General features: G+C 39.0%; 1 protein-coding gene across 1 annotated transcript; it reads left to right on the top strand.

Moving 5' to 3' along the window:
- Positions 1 to 2,392: 2,392 nt before the first annotated feature.
- Positions 2,393 to 21,413, top strand: LOC104535616 (trinucleotide repeat-containing gene 6C protein-like; the record flags this gene model as incomplete). Its single annotated transcript, XM_010182842.1, has 13 exons — positions 2,393 to 2,566; positions 3,856 to 4,002; positions 4,472 to 4,594; positions 5,937 to 6,020; positions 6,336 to 6,567; positions 8,254 to 8,421; positions 9,551 to 9,742; positions 9,890 to 10,033; positions 12,799 to 12,915; positions 15,256 to 15,450; positions 16,779 to 16,849; positions 17,591 to 17,730; positions 20,649 to 21,413. Coding segments are annotated over 13 exons (2,148 nt in total), but the record flags the coding sequence as incomplete, so codon positions are not given.
- Between the last annotated feature and the right edge of the window lie 385 nt (positions 21,414 to 21,798).

Below are 21,798 nucleotides of genomic sequence, written 5' to 3'. Positions count from 1 at the left end.
GTTCTATTTAGCTCAAACCAGGACAGTATTGTTCAGCACCAGTGTGATGCTTGGTGTAGAAGGAAATACTACTACAGGTAGGATTCTAGAGTTGGGTCAGATCCCTTCCAAAAAGCTAAAAGCAGTGCTGGATTGAGCATGATTTTGATGATTCAGATGTAGGGGATTTGTTTAACTCATTAGCCTGAGGGAGAAATGTAATGCAAATTTCCAAGAAAATTACTGAAGAGGAAATTTAGGTAGAAAATCTTATTGTTAGGGAAACAATTATTATATAAAGAGCCTGAAAACCAATGGATCATAGACTATTGTCAGCAGTAAAGGTATCACCTAGTCTAATTTGGGAAGTGCTATGTTGACTGACTAAGTGCTTTATGTGAAATGAGGTGATTTCAGCTCCACTTAGAGAGCACACATTTGTGCAGCACAGTTGGCACCTAAAAGTGCAAATTCAAAAAAAACACAGCACACCAAAAACAAACAGAAAATACCCACAAACAAAAAAAAAAAACCTCAAAAAAATCCAACCGGAACAAAGTGAATGTGGACAATGTGTTGTAAATTTGCAACCAAAGTAATTTGTTGCAGTTCAGCCAAGAAACACACTTGTGAAGGTGGCCTTGCAGCAAGAGCCTGCCTGTTCTGGAAATTAGATGTCTGTGTCTCCAGTGTGGGCTGTCCTCCACCATCCCTGGCACTGCCTGTTTCCAAAATGAGGAAAAAAATAATGTCAATGAGACAAGACTTGAATAAATTTTTGGGGCAGAGAGAGATTGTGTTGGTCTTTCATGGTCAATAGCTCTGTTCGCATAGGGAACAATGGCATCTGAAGGAGAGAGCACGCATGAAGCTTAAAATTATTTTTCACTTTAAAGGGGGAAGGGTAGAATTGTAAACATATGTCTGTGATCTAAGGAGAAATCCTTGAACCTGTTACTGTCATGCAAGCTGCAGTTGTTTGTGGAGTGTGACTGATGTCCAGTAGAATGTAAAATATCTGGAGCTGAAAGGCCTTGGGGATATCATTAGAAAATGTCAGTGTCCCCCTCAAGATAGTCAGATAGCATGTCAAGTGTCACTTTGCCTGATGGTAAAGAAACTTTTTCTTTGCATCAAAGGAGAGCTGTTGAAAATGCATTTTTCAGGATTAACTTAGAACATAAAATTTACAGAGTGTGCTTGCTGCATTAGGCCATTTGTTTGGGTACCTGGTTAGCAGACTGGGCTGCTTTTCTAACAAAGGAAGTTTATCAGTATCTCACAATCTTCTGGGGCATTGCATTTATTGGTCGAAGTAACCTAGCTCCTCTCCTATTTAAAAGCCTTTCTCTGCAATGAATTTCTTTCTGCCTGAAAAACACCAGTCCAGTGCATTGCAAATTGAAGATTTTCCCCTCTGCCTGTTTTTGGAGCTCTACTTCGTACACAGTGTTATTTGATCATGCTTGCTGCAGGCTTTCCAGACATCAAAGCACAGTTGGAGACAGAGCTCAGTACCCCACTGTAATACTAGCTAGATAGCTACCTGTTTGATTGGAATTATATGATTTATTTTATTTTATGACTTGCTGTTTGCTCCCCGTGGGGGGTGCCTTGTGTGCATTGTATCCGTGTTCAGCTGGGGTTCCTTACAGCCCAGTTATCAGAAGAGGACCTTGCTAAAATCTGCCCCCTCCTGGGGGATGTTCAGGCACAGTCTTAATCACTTTCCTAGGAAGGCTGTGCAAACAACGTTATCATTATTGGTTTTAAGTATTTTTGTGATCGTTGGGTGTGTTAAGAGTGTAGTGTTTCAGAGTGGATAATAATAACTCAGTGCTATGTGAACATTAAAAGAGGCTCGTGTGTCTCAGTTAGGAAAGGGGATTAATGCAAAAATACTTAATTATTAAGAGCAGAGCTATGATGTGGAACCAAATACAGATGGGTGTCAAATAAGCTGATCTGGCCTTTCCCAAGTTCTGGGTTACAAAAGTGATGTGGCATATGTCAGTGTTCTGCTGCTGAGAGTTTAGCAAATGAGCAGAAGGCTTCCCTGATTTGTGCTGAGTCTCTTCCCTTTCCACCTTTCAGTCTGGTGGAGAAAATAGGAGAAAATCTAAGGGGGAGGAGGAGATGGGCGCATGATAGCTCTGCAGTCAGTGAATAGGTTCCCTCCTTTCCTTCTGGAGAGGTGGGCGAGGGTGATGGGGCATTTGGGGATTAAGTGCAACAAAGACAAACAGTTCCTTAATCCTGTCTCTCTCTTTCTTCTCCCTTCACTCCATACTTTTCATTCCCTGTTATTCATACCTTTTTTTTTTCCCCCCAAATATTTTTATTCATCCATGCCCTTTTATATTTCCATGGGACACTGTTTTGTGCTCTGTCTGCTCCTGGGCACCGCACACAGCTCACCCTTTCTTTCTCCAATCAGGATGGCGGCCTAGTGGAAGAGCCCACTACTTCACCATTTTTGCCTTCACCAAGCCTGAAGCTCCCCCTTTCAAACAGTGCACTCCCTAATCAGACCCTGGGCGGGATTGCCTCAGGGCTGGGCATGCAAAACTTGAATTCTTCTAGACAGGTAAGGCTGTTGGGGGAGATCCCAGGTTGAATTTCAGCTCTCTTGGACTTGCTGCTAGTGCCCATCAAGTGATGCCCAGCAAGTGCCTGGGGGAAATGGTGCTTTAAACTGGATGGGCGTGCAACATCTTTGTTCACGTGAACATCTTTGTTCAGTGGAGAAACTACCTGCTGTGTAAGCGTTTCACGTTATAGGACATAAAACAACTGCGTTGTTGTAATTAGTCTGCTAATTACATGCATCCATTGAGAAGAGACTGATTTATACCACTGAACCCTGGTATAGCTCTGCCTTGATTGATGTGAGGCTTCTTTTTTTTGAGGCGTTTCTAATTGTCACAGACTCTGAGGCAGAGGCATTGCTCTAATTCGTCTTCTGGCTGGCATAATTATTCAGTGATGAGATGGGTGAGAAGTGATGGGGGCTTTTTTACTCCTGCTGTAAGTGTCAAGGCAGCTCATAGCTTTGACAGGTGGTAAGAAAGGAGCCGTGCTTCTAGCACCTCTGGTCAAACAGAGCATTGCGGCAAGAGGGATGTTTTGGCCCCTGGGTAGAACGTGCAGAAAGGGAAAGAAAAGGAAAGAAAAAGAAAGTAGATGGAGGGGAAGATTGATAAACACCATGAGACTCAGGGGCCATAGCTACTGTTGGTTATGGAAAGGTTATTTTTGCCATATAAATTGAAGCTCCAGCAAAGAAATAACAACACAGAAAAACTATATATATATTTATAATTCTGTGGTAGCTTTTATTATGTGTATTCTTTTAAAGTTAGTTTTCTAAAGGCAGTACTTGTCCAGCACTTACAGCCAATTAAGCATATCTTTCAGAAGCGGAGACTGCATTAATAGCATGTCCATTATCAGTTGCATTGTAACATGACTAAGTATAAAAACTGCCTAGCTAATTTAACATGGGAATGCTGAGAGTTTAATGACTCCATTCTCCTGTCCCTTGCTCTACACAATTACAAACATATTTGACAAGTACTTTTCGTTGTTCATCTTGTGACCCTCTAGAGTTATGCATCCTTATAAAAGTGATCTTCAACTTGAGCTACCCTTTGTTCAGGCATCCGTACAAAGTTTAGGAGGTATGGGATGTTGGGTACGTGCTGATCTTTGCCGTGCTTGATTCTAAGCCTGATTGTCAGTCCAGTCTGTGTGTACTGGTTTCTTTATCCCTGCCTGTCATAATTACTGAGGATAAAGACTGCACAGATAAGTAGCTTTCAGGTCCTACATTGAGTGATGTCTTTAAATGCTGGTGTCTTTCTTGTCCTGCTCTAGATACCGAGTGGCAATCTGGGTATGTTTGGCAATAGCGGAGCAGCACAAGCCAGGACCATGCAACAGCCGCAGCAACCGCCAGTGCAACCTCTTAATTCATCCCAGCCTAGTCTTCGTGCTCAAGTGCCTCAGTTTCTATCCCCTCAGGTTAGACGACGCTTCCACTCTTGAGTTTTCCCTTTCCCTGGAACTCTCCCATATAGACTCTCCTCTCCTATGCAATGTTCTGTCTTGCTCCTGAGGCTTTGCAGCACCGTTGCTTGGCTGTGTCTGCTGATTTATTGACTAGCCAGTAAACATGTTATGTGGGTAGCCGGTCTCTGTGCATATTCTCTGTGTATATTCTTTACATCATTGGGTGAGCACAATCTTGTATCCCTTTTTGCAAAAACTAGTGTTTCTAGAGTTTGTTCTCAACTTTTTTTCTAAAAATGGATGTTAGAGTATGTTTATTAAGATTTGTACTAGAACTTGTTAATTTTTTTGGTAGTTCATGATACTACTTCTGGTAATAGTATTATTTTCCAGCGGATTTCTTGTGACTCTTATTAATGGCTTACACAGTTGCCAGTGCTAAAAGTAAGTGTACAATATTTAATACACTGCTCTTTTTTAGGTTCAAGCACAGCTTTTGCAGTTTGCAGCAAAAAACATTGGTCTCAGCCCTGCACAGTTAACCTCGCCAATTAATAATCCTCAGCATATGACGATGTTGAACCAGCTCTATCAGCTGCAGCTGGTAAGTCAAAAGACATGGCAAATGAGCTCTAAACCAGAATTGAAGACATAAAGATAAAATAAGAGAATGACTAACTAAGTTTTTAAATGGACATGGCACATTTTTAAGAAAAACAGATGCTGATTTTTTTGGTAGAGTTTCTTTTTAAAGAAGCAAAATCATGGGATTTGCCTCAGGCTTTCTAAATAGTCATTTGTGGAATAGTTATCCTTTACACCTGATCAGCGGAACTAAAAAGTAAGTTGTCTTCATACTGGTATGATTAACGTAGTATATTCCCAAGCAGTGCTAATCTGTGTATTACATACAAATATATGCAACTGGTTGACCAACTGGGAGATTTGTGTCACAGCATAACAAGGGAGAAATCTCGGCAGTGCTGGTCTCCAGTACCTGGAGAACTTCCTTCAGTTGCCTCACTGAATAATGAAGTGTAGGGTAAATTTCATGTAATTAATGGAATGTTTATTGAGCTCCTTGTTTTTGAGAAGTTGCTGTATTTGCAAGTTTTACATGTATTTGTGTGTGTGTATAAAAATATTTAATGGGATTTAAAAAATATTTTTTAAAGAGATATTGCTAACAGTAAGTCAATATTTGCTAGGGTTAAACATAAAATTGGAGATGACAAACTAGCTTAGTCTCTGATCTCAATGTGCTAGTCAAAGTCTTGTATTAGTAACAATACTATTTTTAATTTCTGGTTATGTTTCCTAGTTTTGAGGAGCACGGCATTGATTTAATGCTGTGGTGATACTTGAACAGTACCCAGCTACTTGAAAAATACCTGTACAGAACTCCTTTGGAGTTTAAATTTACTTGTTTCAGAGAAGCACCTTGGAAAAAAAATAATACTGCCTAGTAAACCACATCAAAATTGTGGAATTTTTCTGGGATAAACCAGCACAACTGGTAAAAGACAAAGAGTTGTCAGAACTCAAAATGGCCAAAACAAAAATAACTATTGGTATTTATCCTATTTGTATAATATTATAAACTTTTATTTTAATCTTTCCTCTGTGTTTCAGTTTTTTCAGGGGAAAAAAAAAAGTTTTCGATCTTTGATGGCCACTTACTACTCCCAAATTTAATCATCAAGGTTTATTTTAATTGATATATTTGGTTTAAAAAAAAAAAAGGCAGCCTGAAAACCAATGAACTCTGGACTTAAACAAATGTATTACAGAATACATTTGTAACACGACTGTTACTTTTTGCTTCATTGACTGTTTTCAAAAAAACTCCAGTGTTTCTGTTGTTTCTGTTTTATAGTGTTTTATAGCAAGCTTGTTCAGCCTATTGTATATGTTAGGATCTCTGACGTCTCACTTCTGTCTTGCAGGCGTACCAACGTTTACAAATCCAGCAGCAGATGTTACAGGCTCAGCGTAATGTTTCCGGACCCATGAGACAACAGGAGCAGCAAGTAGGTTTGCCTGCCAGTTCAATTAGAGCTTGGTTCCAGTAGCTTAAAGCGATTGTACTACATTATACCAAAGCAGCTAAAGCATCCTTAGAAACTGTAATATAGTGCATGGCTCGAGTATTGAAAAGGAAACAGTGCTAGAGCAATAAAGCTATTTCACAGCATTCAGTTACTGGAGGAAAGCTCTTCAACCCTTAATACAATCAATTTTTATTTGTAAAGACAACTGTTGTGTTATTTCACTGTAGAGAAATGCAGAAGAAATTGAGTGTCTTTTTGTTCAATTGAGCATTTATTGATTCTTTTTCTTGCCAGGTTGCACGTACAATCAATAACATGCAGCAGCAGATCCAGCAGCACCAGCGCCAGCTGGCCCAGGCCCTGCTTATGAAGCAGCAGCCTCCCCCTCCACATCTATCTTTGCACCCCTCTGCAGGCAAATCAGCCATGGATAGCTTTTCACCCCATCCCCAGGCTCCCGGCCTTCCTGACCTGCAGACCAAAGAGCAACAGTCTTCACCGAACACCTTTGCTCCTTACCCTCTTGGTGAGTGGCCTTCCCTACAGCAGTTCCGTATGGAAAAGCCAGAGGGAGTATATTTCATTATTTCAGCATCTAAATATTTTGCTCTGCGATGTAATAAATACAGAAAAAGAGATGTTTATTTAATAATGTTGAAATGCCAAAACAAAGTCATGGTACTACCTGCCTATCTGGTAGCTGTTTGGATGGGCTGTATATGCTCACCTTTGCTCTGCCTACAAATATCAGAACAGAAGATTTGCTTAATTAATTATTTATGTATTTTGCTATTTATAAACTAAATAAGTATTAAAAGCATCATGTTGTAAAGTGCACAGATGTCATATTGATAAACAGGAATATCATCTGGAAGTCATGTAAAGTCATCTTTCCACTCTAATCAGCTCTGGTAAGGCATCAGTTTTGGTCAGTGTATTTCAAGATACAGATCAGTTCGAAGGAACGCAGAAAGAATGTTGTGCAGATGATTAGATGTTTCAAAAACGTGACTGCTAAGATAAAAATTAAATCCTCTGCTCACTGTAGTCTGAAGAGAAGACTTAAGAGACATGCAGGAGTCTTCAGAATGTAAAAGATAGCTTCTAAGAAGTTTTCTTGCATGTGGCTAATGCAGGAGGTAATACACTTGCATAAAAGGAGATTTAGTTAAACACTAAGGATCGCTTAGTTGCTTTAATCAGAGTAGAGTACTGGGATAAATTACCTAAGAAGTTTCTGAAACCTCCTTCAGTGGTCATTTTGTGGTAGGTTAGACATAGATCTGTCAAATATGATTGATGCCAAAATAATCAATTTGACCCTGAGACAAGGTGAACAGAACAACCTTTCAGACCTGTTTTCTGCAATTGTTTGATGTGTGCTACACACATCATTTATGACATAGAAGAACTGAATTAATCTCTTTGTGACTCTCTGTGTGCTGTGTGCAATCAAATTGCCAAGCCTTATGCAGCATTTAAGAAGGTAATTCTGACTGTTACAGCAGAGAGCATCAGAAAGCCAAAGAATTTATGAATTAAAGGCCTAAGTCTAGAGACTCTTACCATATTTCAGCTTCCTGTGATCTGCTGGCATTCAGGATTATATATCAGAAAGGACCCAGATTTCTTTCACAGAAGCATTTCAAAATTATTCCTTAAATGTAGTCCGAGTGATTTCATTCTGTGTGTACAAAATATATGCCCAAATAGTATAATACCTGCTCTGATGAATAGCAGCTGTCCGTATGACCTTTTAGTTGCTTTGTTTAGGATTTTTTAAATGGTGTTAGCAAAATGAAATGGCAGACATCACAGGGGTGTGCTGGTGAGCCTTTAGGGAGTATTTTGGGTTAGCCGTGGAATTCTGCAAATTCTTCTCTGGTTTAAATGTAGCCTTCCAGGATGCCTTTTCTGGACAAGTGAAAAGACTGCCAGTAGAAATACTGACAGCTTTGAAATGTTATCCCTACATCATCTTTTCTTTTTACTTCTTAGCAAAGTTTTGTTTTCTGAATTCCTGGGGGTTATACTGGTGTTTCTATAAAAACAAAAGTTCTTGACAGCAGGTTGAAAATGTGCATTGTAAATTACTGCACATATGTACAGATGTCCGAAAGTCAATATTTAGTATTTCCTTTAGCTGGATTTTTAAACACATCTTTTAATTCACCAGTATATGATGGCTGTCTGATGATCTGTTTCCCCTTAGCTGGACTGAACCCGAACATGAATGTAAATAACATGGACATTACTGGTGGTTTGTCAGTGAAGGACACTTCTCAGTCCCAGTCTCGCCTTCCTCAGTGGACACACCCCAACTCAATGGATAATCTGTCTAGTGCTGCTTCTTCGCTTGACCAGAACTCCAGCAAGCACGGTATGTCGCGTTTAATCTCTGCGTCAGTCTGGCTTCTTGAGACTTGAGTCATATTGCAATTTTAATGTTTTTCTCATGTCACTATTTTCAGTAAGTGCTTATAAATGGTTGGTACAGAGTGCCCTTTGAGACTGTGGTATTTTTGAGATGACTTCTGCAGTTGCATTTAGCAATGCATTGAAGTGCTTGCAGCTATCACTTCTTACATGAAATGTAGGAATGTCTTTTTTCATTTGCTGAATTTTGTTTGGAATGTGGAGTTCCAAGTAAAACAAGCTAGTTAGTGTTGCCAAAACAAGCCCCACAAGCGTCCCTTTACTCCACATCTGCATACCTTCAATCCCAACAAACTTTACATTGGCTTTCTCCCACAATTTTTCCAATATCATCAACCTTTCATGGCCAGTCCTGTACAAAGGCATGGTGGGTTACGTAATTACTCACCCTGGGAGTTAGGAGCACGAACTTCATATTTTTCCAGAGGTGATTGCTAATCTGTTTGAACACCTTTATCCCTAACGCCTCCAGTATCCGGAGTCGTTTATTCCTTTTATTTCCTGTACCAAGTTTATTCTGTTAGAACATGGTGCTGTGTTAACTTTATTGTATCCTGGATTTTAATATGAGCAGCATGAATTACTACTTTCACAATAGTTTTTTATTCTGCAAATAGTTGTACTGCTTATGCCAGATTGTGGTGTGATAGTTTGTAGGAACATGAGAACGACCATTTCAAATCATCCATCCCGTCAGCAATGAAGAGCAAGAGAAGAAAGAGAAGAGGGCTTGCCTACAGTGATACTCCTTAGTGTGCTGTCTCAGCACATTCTTGCTTACCATCAGTGTAGTTATTTGAATTGCTTACTCTCTTTTTGGCAGTAATGTAATGTGAATTTCTTTAACTCAAGTGTCTAGATTGTACCAGTGGTGAATCTCACTGCTGTAAATCCTAGCAAGGCTTCAGAGGCTGTTGAGCTTTGCTTACTGTGTTTATATTTTAGTTCTCTTTTTTTATCTTTGTAATACAGAAAGAAAAAAAAGAAAATAACAAATTCTAGGGACTGAGGAAATTCCACACCCAAAATTAGTCCCACTTCTAAACCAAGCCTTTCCATTTCATTATTTACAGGTGCTATACCTGGAGGTTTAAGTATTGGTCCTCCGGGAAAGTCCTCCATTGATGACTCTTATGGCCGGTATGATCTGATTCAGAACAGTGAATCGCCCGCCAGTCCGCCCGTAGCTGTTCCTCACAGCTGGTCACGTGCCAAAACCGATAGTGATAAAATTTCCAATGGCTCCAGCATAAACTGGCCACCAGGTAACAAAATGCAAAGCCTTTGTGTTAAACTGATGTCTGTAAAACGTAGTGTTGGTTTTACTGGTTGTATCCTCATGCCTTCTGATACACAGAAACTTTGGAAAATTGTGACTTCATATACTCTTGTTGTTGTTATGTTTGAAACAGAGTTTCATCCAGGAGTGCCATGGAAAGGACTGCAGAATATTGATCCTGAAAATGACCCTGATGTTACTCCTGGAAGTGTTCCAACTGGGCCTACCATCAACACCACGATACAGGATGTTAATCGCTATCTTCTCAAGAGTGGAGGTAAACACACTAATCACTTTGACATCTATGTATACTTTCTTTTTTCTTTCTAAAAAAGTTGACTTCTCATATTATGGATTTAGTATATTTTTGCATGTATTCCCAATCTAATAATGCTTCTGCACTGAACTTTCACTGAAAACCCAGAAATACTTGATTTAAATATAGAACTAAGAAGTTTCTGGTTTTCCATGGGAATGTAAATATTTTTATATTGGAGAAGGCTGTGAAATGCAATACCAACTTCTGTGGTCACTGGAAATCTTTATAACCTTGTCACACTTCGTTTTGAACAAGATTTTGCTTTCTGTACTGACCAGCCTCCTACATGCACCTTATGAAATACTCAGAAGACACAATACAGAAGTTCCACGGTTGTTGCTGGGGCAGCAGGCTTCTGTCACGCTAATTAATTGTTGCTGTGTTAGAAGATCAGTCAGCAAAATAAATCAGAGCTGTTTTATCCCCAAAACCATCAAAGAAAAGAAAAAATAGGGAATTGACTAGTAAACTAGTATTTCCCAGTGCCATTTGCATTCCTTTTGTCTTGGCAGTGCTTACTTCAGAATTAAAAGGGTGTTCTCTAAAAAAATAAACCATTTGGACTGTGCTACTTGCTAACTGGGTGTATTGAAAGTGGACTGGTGGAAAGGTGGCTTGATCTAGTCGTGATCAGCGTGCTGAAATAGGCGAGTTATCTGCACTCTAATAGAGTGCTCTGCCGTGCACAGGAATAGCATTATCAGGTTGTCAAGAAGGACCTGTCAGGATTAAAATTGTGGATTTTGTTCTAATAGTCACATCTGTGATACTTACATAGATTGTAAATCAGAACTGACCTTAAAACTTGTTTCCAGCTCTGGACTTGTTAACTCAGGTGAAGGGATGTGAAACACAAGGGAGAGGAGGCAGGCGTGTTCATTGCCTTGAATGAGTTTAGTTGTCTCGTACCAGGAAGCAATCTGTATTTAAACTGAAACATGAAGTATTCTTGTGCATGAGTAATGTTGAATTAAGTTTTAATGACCCAAATGTACTTCAAAGAACAGGCAACCTCGATGGTTTGAAGTTATAGAAAGAAAAGTAGAATCATAGAATCAGAATATAATAGAGTTGTTATGGTTGAAAAAACCTTTAAGATCACCTAGTCCAACCATGGGACTATAAAGACATAATTTAGTCACAGTTCAGATGTGGTGCACACACAGAACACTCCCTTTAGACCAAAAGTCTAGCCCTACAGAGCTGTACATGTAGGTTAGATGATAACTACTACGTGTCTTCCTTTGTTATAGAAGGAAAGTATAAATTAGGTTTTTTTTGATGTATATAATATGTCTGTGGAATGAAGAAACAATTACGCTACTTAGAGATGGTCAGTATAGATGATCTTTGTGGATGTCAACAGGCCCTCAAACCACAGTATTTTGAAAAGCAGTGACTGTTGAGGTCCATGTATGCTTCCTTTACTCCTTAGCTTTGTAGCTTGTTAATAATACACCTTTACTAAAAATGTAGTCACTCCATTTAAAGGGCTGGTGTAAACTGTCTGCACTTGCACTGTGCACTTAGATCAAAAGCTTAGGTTTTGTCTTTCGGGTTGATTTTTGTTTTACTCTGTTTGCTGATGAAGCTTTGCAAGGTTGGCTAGTATGAGCTAAGTCTTAGCCATGTGGAATCAGGAACAGTTTCAGCTCTGTGGGCCTTTTCCATCTGATAGAATTCCCTAACTGCTGCCTGGGGAATTGATTTTTCCAGAGAAGGTTTAGATACAGAGTTATTTTACTCGAGACTGGTATCTGTATTGGTGTCCTATGGAGTACAGTGAGTCTGGATAAGGTAAAGTTCGGTTGGTTGCTGTTCCAGTTGAAAATACAGCCTGTGTTTGTTACTGAGCTGGGATGAACGAGATTGTTCTTTTACTTCCTCCCTTCTACCTCAGTACAGCACTCTTTTCCAAAGAACTCGCCTATTTTTATTAGTCAGTTAAAGATGTTTCAGTATCACAGTCCATCTATGCATGTCAGGAATGATAACTCACCTAGGATACACACTTAAATTTGTTGGGTGGCTAGAGAGAATATTTCCAGCTCTTCTGGCCTTTATAATGAAGATATTTTATTTTATGTTCAGTTTCTTTCATTTGCTGCCAGTAAGGAAATTGTATGTATGCCTAGATGGCTTCTCAGATTGTAAATGATTTACCAAGATGGTTTCAGGCTATTTCATTTAATGTTATCAGTTTGAGGGGAGATTGCTAAAATTTATCCTTGGTTTACTGAAAGTCTGCAAAAAACTAAAGGTGTTTGTGGGTATTAGGATGTAGGAGAAGTGCTTACCTTGAGTAATCTAGGACAAATCACCCATGGTAGGAGGTTAGTTTATCATACACATCTCTGCTCATCTAGAGTGGCCATTGCCTAAGTCAGCCGACAGAGCGCCTTTATAACTGAAGCCTGTTCCTTGAGACTAAAGAGTATATCGCTGATTTTTTGAGAGAGTCACCTATCTTAAAGGAAATGCAGAATTCATCTTCTGCACAGGTGCTAGTGCATTTACTACTGTGCCAGCTTTTTCTTTTCTACTAAAGACTTCTGCTTCACTTTGTCATGCTTTCTATAACATTTCATTCCTAGATTTCAGAGACAAGGCTGATTAAGGAAAATGCCTTGCATGGTTTGTATTTGCACATAATAGATTGGCTTGTGTCACACCAGATATCATTATGCCCATCTTTCTTAGTTGCTTCTCTGCTGGTTCTGCAGGGTCATCCCCAACATCATCTCAGAATGCCACGCTGCCTTCATCGAGTGCCTGGCCGCTTAGTGCCTCCGGCTACAGTAGCTCTTTCAGCAGCATTGCATCCGCACCTAGCATTGCAGGTACGAAAAATGGCCTTTCTATTTTCGCATCCTTCTGCATTCCAAGAAAAGGCCCTAGAAAATGCTTTCCGGTTATTACGATAGTGCTACTTTAGACAGAAATATATATTTTTTAGTACTGTGCTAATTAGGCAGCTCTGCAGTGGTGAGCATTGGATGGTACACCTGGAATTGTGCTAAGGAAAAATGTATTTATTTCACTTGATGCCATGTGCTGTCACTCTGTATTGGCATTGAGGTCTCTTCATGACTATTTCTATTGCAGCTTTGAGGAGGAATATTGTCTAGGACCTCAGTAGAAACACCCCTACAGTAAGAGCTGATACAAAATTTTTGTTAATAAACTCACTGTTAAAAGTGAACCACCTTCAACTCAGGAAAAAGTTTAGTAGTACCTCATGGACATACTCTGCACGACTCTGGAGGGGGGTTGGGTTTGGGGCTCTTAAATATCTTCTCATAGTCAATCCAAAGCCTGATGTTCCTCTATATGACTGAACTTGCAGATGATCTGAGTAATTATCCCACTGTTTAAATGAGCTATAAATTCTGGATCACCTCTCTGCAAATCAGGGATACTTTGCTTGCAAACTGGCTACCTAAATATCCAGTTTGTCCCATTATAAAAATGTGTTGGGGCTGTTGTGTGGATTGCGTCAGCGTTTTCATATCTAATCAATGAAAATCCTCCACTTAGAATAAAGGGAGGTGCAACCTCCAGGTCATGCTGCAGAATGCAAAACAGAAAGGGGTTTGTTTGAAATGTTTTATGCCAGTGGAAGGAAAAGGGACGAATGGCTTGCTTTTCTTTTATCTGCCATGCATTTCTGCTTTTATTTGCTTTTTATTTTTTTGCAGTGTCATCTAATCTTTGTGTTAACCCCATGAGAAGTAGTGACATAGCAACATGTAATCTGCGGTAACGTGCGCGTATCATGTGCTACTGCAGGCTGAGCTGCTCTGAGTTCTAAAATTCAGACTTCTCCCTTTTTCCCCACCGTTTTACCCTGTTAATGTCTTCCTCATCATTGTCAATTTTTTTTGTTGTTGCTATGGTTTGCAAGAAGATGGGAGAGTTGTTGTCCTTTCATTTAAATTATTATGGTTCAGTATCAGATCATTGAGTTAAATTATAGCAATAAATAGAAGCAGTTTGGGGATTGTGTATAACTGAGGCTGTGATTTGGTGACCGGTAAATTTGGCTTTAGGACTAATAAAAATAAACTCAAAGTTTAAACTGATGCAAAGCACTGATTCACTGTAACTTTAATTTACCAGTTCACGTCTGTTTTGGTTTTTATTTTAAAAGTCAAGATTTTTGCATCTCAGACTTTGTCAGACTAAATGGTGTTTTACTTTGTGCAGCCAGCATGAAAGCATTAGTGCAGCATTATCACGATGCCATTTGCTCTGGCAGTGATGTGACCATTTCAGTCTATTCCAGTCAAACACTTGTTGCTGTTAGAAGCAGTGGGACTGTGCAGTGACAGGGAAATTGGACTTTTAATTTCACAATGAATGTGTTGGTAGAAGGAAGAAAGGCAGAAGGTGACCAAACGGTTTGGTTTTGGTATCTATAATTTGAATCAGTTTTATCTGTCACTCTGAATGCTAAACTGTATTTGTTTTTCTTGATTTTTGTATTATTTTATAAAACTGTTTTGGCAGGAACAGTAGTGAGATAGTTCAAAACCGATTAGGGAAGTAACAAACTGAACAGTAAGAAGTTACACAGAGGGACAGGTTGTGATCTGTTCTCATCTTCCAAAGACTGCTTTTCTCAAAGACACCTGGGGAAAAAAAAAAGTATCTTTTACTTTGACTATTCAAAAATAAAGTTTTTGTTGGTCTTTGATCTTTGGAATTTTAACAATACATCAGAAGAACATATGGGTATTCTTGTTACTTTATATTAGGTAGAATGAACTGTGTAAGATAAAGTGGTTAAGTTCTATTAAACTTTCAGGGAAACAATCTTGAAGTGTTTCATTTTAATACTGATGAAATTAGATTTCAAATACGTAAGCCCATTTTCTGGTCTTTTTTCATGTATTGTCTTTTAGAAGAAAGTGAAATAGGAGATTTTAGAAAGGGAACTGTATATGTAGCAGGTGTCATGAGATTTCATTAGATATAAAATTCTTGTAAAATGTAAATTCTAGTGTAAGTAGGTATGAAGGATATAGAATTGATGTCTGGATGGTGCAGAATGCTATTCTTTTCTCTCCTGAAAAGCTGGAAGAAAATAGTCAATGCAGAAGCTTGAGGATTACCCATTCTACTTGGTTTAACAGTTGTTACTGACTAAAAATACACAAATGTGTTTTCTCCTATTGCAGGTAAATTGTCAGACATCAAGTCTACGTGGTCCTCTGGCCCAATCTCTCACACCCAAGCCTCTCTATCCCATGAACTCTGGAAGGTACCCAGAAACACTACTGCTCCTACGAGACCACCTCCAGGCTTAACAAACACCAAGCCATCATCTACGTGGGGTGCTAGTCCCCTGGGTTGGACCAGCTCTTACTCCTCTGGTACCACAGCACCTTCTTTTCGTAGTTCATTGTTTTTATTTTGTGTTACAATAGTGGGGCACCCCACAGCTGTGTGTCAGGCTGCAGAAACTTGAGGTTTAATACAAGGAAGATGAGGATGAAGCTCATGTCTGTTTAGTTTAATTAGGAAAAGTTGTAAAAATGAAGCTGTCGTCTTTCAGGTGTTCATGTTAGTAATTTTATGTAGGAATTGCCAAATTCTTTAACTCCAACTAGGATTTTTTTCCATTTCCTGAATTTCTAAAAATGTCTTTGAAACATGTTTTTTGTTTTGTGGTATGATCTATGACTGCCTATGAGGCTTCAAGAGGAGTGAATCAGACCGTGAATTTAATGTGAAACACATTTTTGGCACATAGATGTGAAGCATTTAGGACCTGATGGCATTGCAGGGCCCTCAGGGAATGTCTTAATTTTTTCATGCAGACTTTTTTGGTCATTTTTTAGCTTAAATACAAATATGAGAAAGCATAGAAATGGCTACATAAATATATATTTATTTATGATGTTTGTGAAGTGTTGTCAGCTTCAACATATTATACCTATTTTATAAAGCTGACAGTTTTACTAATCTGCTTTCAATAAATTGGGAATTAAATATTCTTCCCTCTTCTTGCCTTTATTTTGTATCTGTTTTCTTCACCAAAACCCCACCTGGTGGGCAGATATTGTTGGTGCCAGGATTCTCTGGAGCCTGAGTGTGGTCACGCATGTGACTACAGAAGTACTGCCGTTTCTCAAATGCTACTCATAAATACCATGCTTGTACAGTTTCTCATTGTAAAGCACCAGGCTGAAGTTGGAAAAGCAGGTTTTGTTGGTTATGTCCTTGTATCTTTAATCGGAACACTGTCAGTGCAGAAATATCTGTTTTGAGTAAGTCACATACATTATTCAATCATTGGCAAGATAGCAGAATGCTGCAGTGCTATAAAAATCTTTAATAGCAAGCAGCAATCTGAGCTTGGACATTTGAATTGCTTTTAAAATGGCTCTTTCAGATTAATTCTAATGTAGCCTGAAGATAGTTTGTTGCTGTGTCATACCTGCATCCACTAGTTTTCTACTAGTTATTGTGGGAATGTGAAAAATGCCACAGACCTTTTAAATGGAACAAAAGCAGGTTTTTATTCAGCAACCTTTCATTGCAAAGACAACAATAAATCAAGATGTGAGGAAACTGCTGTAGGATTTGTTTTCAGTAGCAATAATGCTCGCTGGTGTGCTGTGATTCCAGATAAGTTTTCTTTATGTAATATGCTCTCCGCATCATGATAAAAGGTTTTGTTGTGGGATTTGTATTGTAGGTTCTGCATGGAGTACTGACAGCTCAGGGAGAACAAGCAGCTGGCTGGTTCTTCGAAACCTCACACCCCAGGTAAACAGAATTGTGCATCGCTAGTTACGAAATGAGATGTACCACATTTAAGAGATGATAAGAACAACATTTATCAACCTTGGTCATTTGGGTCATTTGAAGGGAAAATAATTATTCTGCATTTATTACAAGTGTCTGTCTTCTACAGGGAATCTTAAGTTTTCAAAGTGCTGTCAAATCAAGTATGAACTTTTAAGACTGTAATTAGTCATTCATTATGCACATTGTGTATGTGTAAGTTTAGGGATGAATGATGATTTAAAGCAGATTCAGATGTGAAATATGTTGGGTTTTTTTCCCCTATGGGGTTTTCTTCTCCTGAGTCTGTTAGGTCTTCTCATCCTCCACATAGTGGCATTTACAAGGAAGAACATAAGCCACAAAGCCTTGAATGTAGACATCCAAATTAATCTTGGGGAAAACTTAGATATATTTTTGAACAATGCTTTTTTCCTTTGACTTATTTCTGGATTTCTGTGGACTTCTAATGATAAGTACAATTTGTATTACCTAAATTTGGAAATTTTGTGCACTGGACTGTAGGAAAGCCTTAAAAAGACAGGATGTATGGCTCAATAAAGACAGTCTTAAGTCCATAATAAATTTTTCTTATGTAAGAAAAAACTTTTTTCTTTCTTTCATTTATACATACTCTTTAGTTCTTAAAACTTCTTTAGTTGATAAGCATTTAAAGTAAAATCAAAACCATACGGATAACCTTTCCCCCTTGCCTCCTACCAGATTGATGGTTCCACACTGCGGACACTGTGTTTGCAACATGGCCCTCTAATAACATTCCACTTGAACCTGACACAAGGGAATGCTGTGGTCCGATACAGTTCCAAGGAAGAAGCAGCCAAGGCCCAAAAGTCTCTGCATATGTACGTTTCTGCTCTCTTTCCTTTCCAGTTTTATCTCAGAAACTATTTTCTTAGGCATTTATTTGCTAGGACTTGGAAGTGATCACTAGTTAGTTTAACCTCATTTTGAAAATTACCTAAAGAGAGAAGAAGTAATTGGGGACTAGATACTCATGTACTACTGAATAAGAGGTCATTACAAAACTTGAGAATATGACGTTCACCATCAATAATGTGCTCACTAAGGATCTGTCACCCATAAGGCTGCAAAGAATTTGGAAGATACAATAAGAATTCCAGAAGAAGCATGAGACAAGGTTTTAGCTTTAGGGAGCAACAGAAAGTACAGAACAATGATAAATAAAGAATGTGTTCATGGTGGTCACCTTTTTTGAAGGAGTTATGAAAGAAATTGAAAGAAATGTATGACAACAAAATGTTCTTTTTAGGTGTTTTAAAATCATAACTGGCACGCTACGCAAGAGCTAGAGAATTTGAGTGATAAAATCAGTGACATTAGGGAGGATTAAGAATATAGACACCGATGTTTCAAAAGAGTACTTAGGTGCTTAGAGTTGGAAAGCAATTTTATTTTCAGGTTACAGCATGAGTATAATGAAAAATACTGAACACAGCAGAACCACCTTCTGGAACGAGCTGTGCCACTGGCCTGATTACCTTCCCTGTACTTGGAGATTTAGGAGTAATGATTACTCCATATGTAAATTTGCAACTACTTTTCCATAATGAACCTACAGACTAACTGAAATTGTAGTAGTAATAATTCTATTAATGACCATGTTGCATTTTTAACTGTTGACCATTCCTTAATTAACTATTATGAAGCAGCATTCAGAACAATTGGAGATGAAAAATGGATGCATCTTAATTGCACCACTTCAGATTTGGGCATTAGGTAAAAGAAATAATGCCAAAGGCGAAATTAATATGCTGGTTTAAAGATAAGTGCTTATTTTAAATATATACATGACAGCGTCCTTAAATTAGCAGTAATCTGGAAGGTCTCAGTTTAAATTACTTTATTAAATAGGTTGCTGGCGTAACTGTGGCTATGCTGCTGGCAGAGACAGGCCAGACCTTTCTGAATGAGATGGGCTGAGCTATAGCTGCGGTTGGTTTGCTGGCACGGTGACAGCGGCGAGAGACAATGGGATTTGTGGCAGCCAGCGGGACAGCGTTACAGTTCCAAGAGATATCAGGCACACTCTGTTCCACAGAGAAGTGCTTACATGGAGGTGATCACTGGGAAATACACCACAGAGCCAACAGTGTCAGAACCCATCGGATTTGATATGAGAATAGCTTGCTCACTCTCCATCTCTGGGTGTGTGTCTCGGGCTTTTTGGCTATATAAATTAGGAGCAGCAGTGATTAATACTTTTTGAAAATTAATTTAAGATTTTATCAAGAATGTGTAGTTTTCAAAGTGTTTGCATCTCTACACTTACGTATTTAGGAAAGGTATAAAATTTTAATATGTGATTTTCAGCAAGGGGCATTTGCACAAACCCAGCCTGTGGTTTAGGTGACTCTCAAAAAAACAGTTGTAAACACGGTTGCATTCCAACAAAAGCATAGTTTTTAATGTGTATGTTTGAAGTTGCCATTGCCATACAGTGGTGAGACTGAGCTAATACAGAGAACCTGGAGGTTTAGGCAGGTAGGTTTATCTTCCATTTTTCTTTAAAGGATGTCAGGTTGTGAAAGAAGTTCTAATATAAAATAAAAGCTTGGTTCTTGGAAGTGTTCTGCATCCATTGCATTAGGCATGCATTTATTCTTGTCACATGTATCCAAAGGAAATTAATTTTAAATGTGCTATTAAAGAAAAGTGAGGTTTCAACAAATAAGGTGGGGAGAAGAAAAAACCTTCAGTTTTGTAGAACATTGGTCAGTTGCATTGAAGTACAAATCAGTTTTCAGAATGCAGGTGTTAGGAATGTGTTTCCAAAACAGCCAGTGGCTTTCAGGAATATCTTTAAATAAAAACAGGAATAAGCATTAGACATAGATTTGAACTGCATGTTGAAGAGTTAAACATTGTGATGGGATAAGGCCCTTGAACACATGACAGTGTACTTGTTTGTTACGTGTCAAAAAAAGGGATTAATCTCTCAGCTTTCTGAGTCTTTAAATCTTCTGAGAATATTTTAAAAAGGAGAAGGAATTACACACCTCATGGTCTGGAGCTGCTTTGCTACATTAGATGATCTAGATTTTGTATCCTGCCTTTTAGTAAAGCAAAGAGCTGTACAGGTCCTAGTGCTCAGAAATTACAGAACTTACAACATTTATGTAAAAGTAAAAATGAGGAAAGGAGGCAGTGTTATCAGATGCTTCAGAACAGACTTAGCATTTCAGCCTTTGCGGTAACTGAAAATGTATCACTGAGTGTGATGGCTTTAGACCTCCTGAAGTGCAAGGTGTCTGAATTAAAGAGAAATACACTTCTTTTCCTAGTTAGTTGATTTTAAAATGCACAATAAGTTATTTAATCTGTTGTAGAATTTACGTTCTACAATATATTATTTGATGACAAATGGAAGTGAATAGTTTTCGAACATGTATTATAAATGCATCGTTATTGGTGTCATTTGTTACTGATAATTCTGGTATGCTTGTATCTTTATGCCTAAATGGAGTCCAGCTTCCCATGATGCACATTAGTTAAATGAGGTGGTCTCCATACATACAACTTGGTGTTTTGTTTGCATGTGGATGTAGAAAGGTAAATAGAAAATGGGACAGAGATGTCTTTGTTCAAGAGAGTGGGCTTGCTAAAAGTGTGCAGATGCGGCATGAATCTTCATCTCAAATTCACCTGGGGGAAAACAGATTTCTATCTATCTTAGGTATTTCTGAAAGCACCCTTTGCACCCCTTGTTTCACATCGCTACACCTTTTCTTTCCACCCTCAGGTGTGTCCTGGGAAACACTACCATCCTGGCCGAGTTTGCTGGCGAAGAAGAAGTCAACCGCTTCTTAGCACAAGGCCAGCCCCTGCCGCCCACCTCCAGCTGGCAGTCCAACACTGGAACCAACCAGAGCCGCCTGGGCTCCTCCAGCGGCTCCCACGCCTTGGTGCGCAACGACGCCGGCCACTGGAACGCTCCCTGCCTGGGGGGCAAGGGGAGCAGCGACCTGCTGTGGGGTGGGGTGCCTCAGTACTCCAGCAGCCTTTGGGGACCCCCGAGCGCCGACGACGGCAGAGTCATTGGAAGCCCGACACCTTTGAATACTCTTCTTCCAGGTGATCTTCTCAGCGGGGAGTCCATCTAGGAGACAAGAGAAACAAAATGGAAATAACAATCATCAGCACTAAAGGAAAAAAATAAAAAAAAATTGTAACCCTTTCCAGTCCCGGGCTTGATGAAGAATCCAGCTTTAACAGATCAGACTGGCAGCCCTTTTTTAGTACCTCTGTCCAATATCGAATATGAAACTGCAGAAGTCCTTGTGAACTGTTCATGAAACAGTATGGGCTACTTTTGGTCAGTGTCACGTGCTAATGACAGGTTTTATTTTTTTCATGGCTTTTTGTTTTATGTTGTCTTTTTATGTTTGTATGGTGATTTTCAAAACAAAGTATAAAAGCTGCTTAGAATAGGTCTATCATGAAGGGCACTTTTCAGAATTTGGGCTGGAAAGGGTTATTTTATCAACTGGGGTTGGGGTGGGAGGGGAAGGGGGAAATGAAAGCCTATTTAAAATGAGCCTGTGACTATTATGCACATTACCAGAGGCGGAGCCAATAATCAGAAAGGGTGAAGTGTGATATTTACTATTGGTACAGAAAAGTCACGAATCTGAATGGTAACTCCTGACTGTACAGGTTGAGTGGGGGGGAGGGAGGGAAGGGCTGGGGTATCTCTGTGTCCACTACTCCCATGGATCTGCCTATGCACATTACCCTTGTTTCATTACTTTTTCATGTCATTTTTTTAATCCCAAAAATATAAAAAGTAAAAAAAAAATTAAAAAAAAATAAAAAAGACACAAAAAACCCAACAAAAAAACCCACATATCAACATGCAAATACTTGAATCCAGCAGGCCAATAACAAAATGT

Source organism: Mesitornis unicolor, unplaced genomic scaffold, assembly GCF_000695765.1.
Source record: "Mesitornis unicolor isolate BGI_N332 unplaced genomic scaffold, ASM69576v1 scaffold35260, whole genome shotgun sequence".
In the NCBI taxonomy this organism is placed as follows: domain Eukaryota; kingdom Metazoa; phylum Chordata; class Aves; order Mesitornithiformes; family Mesitornithidae; genus Mesitornis; species Mesitornis unicolor.
The sequence above is the reverse complement of the archived record's forward strand: the minus strand, read 5'-3'. Positions and strand labels throughout refer to the sequence as shown.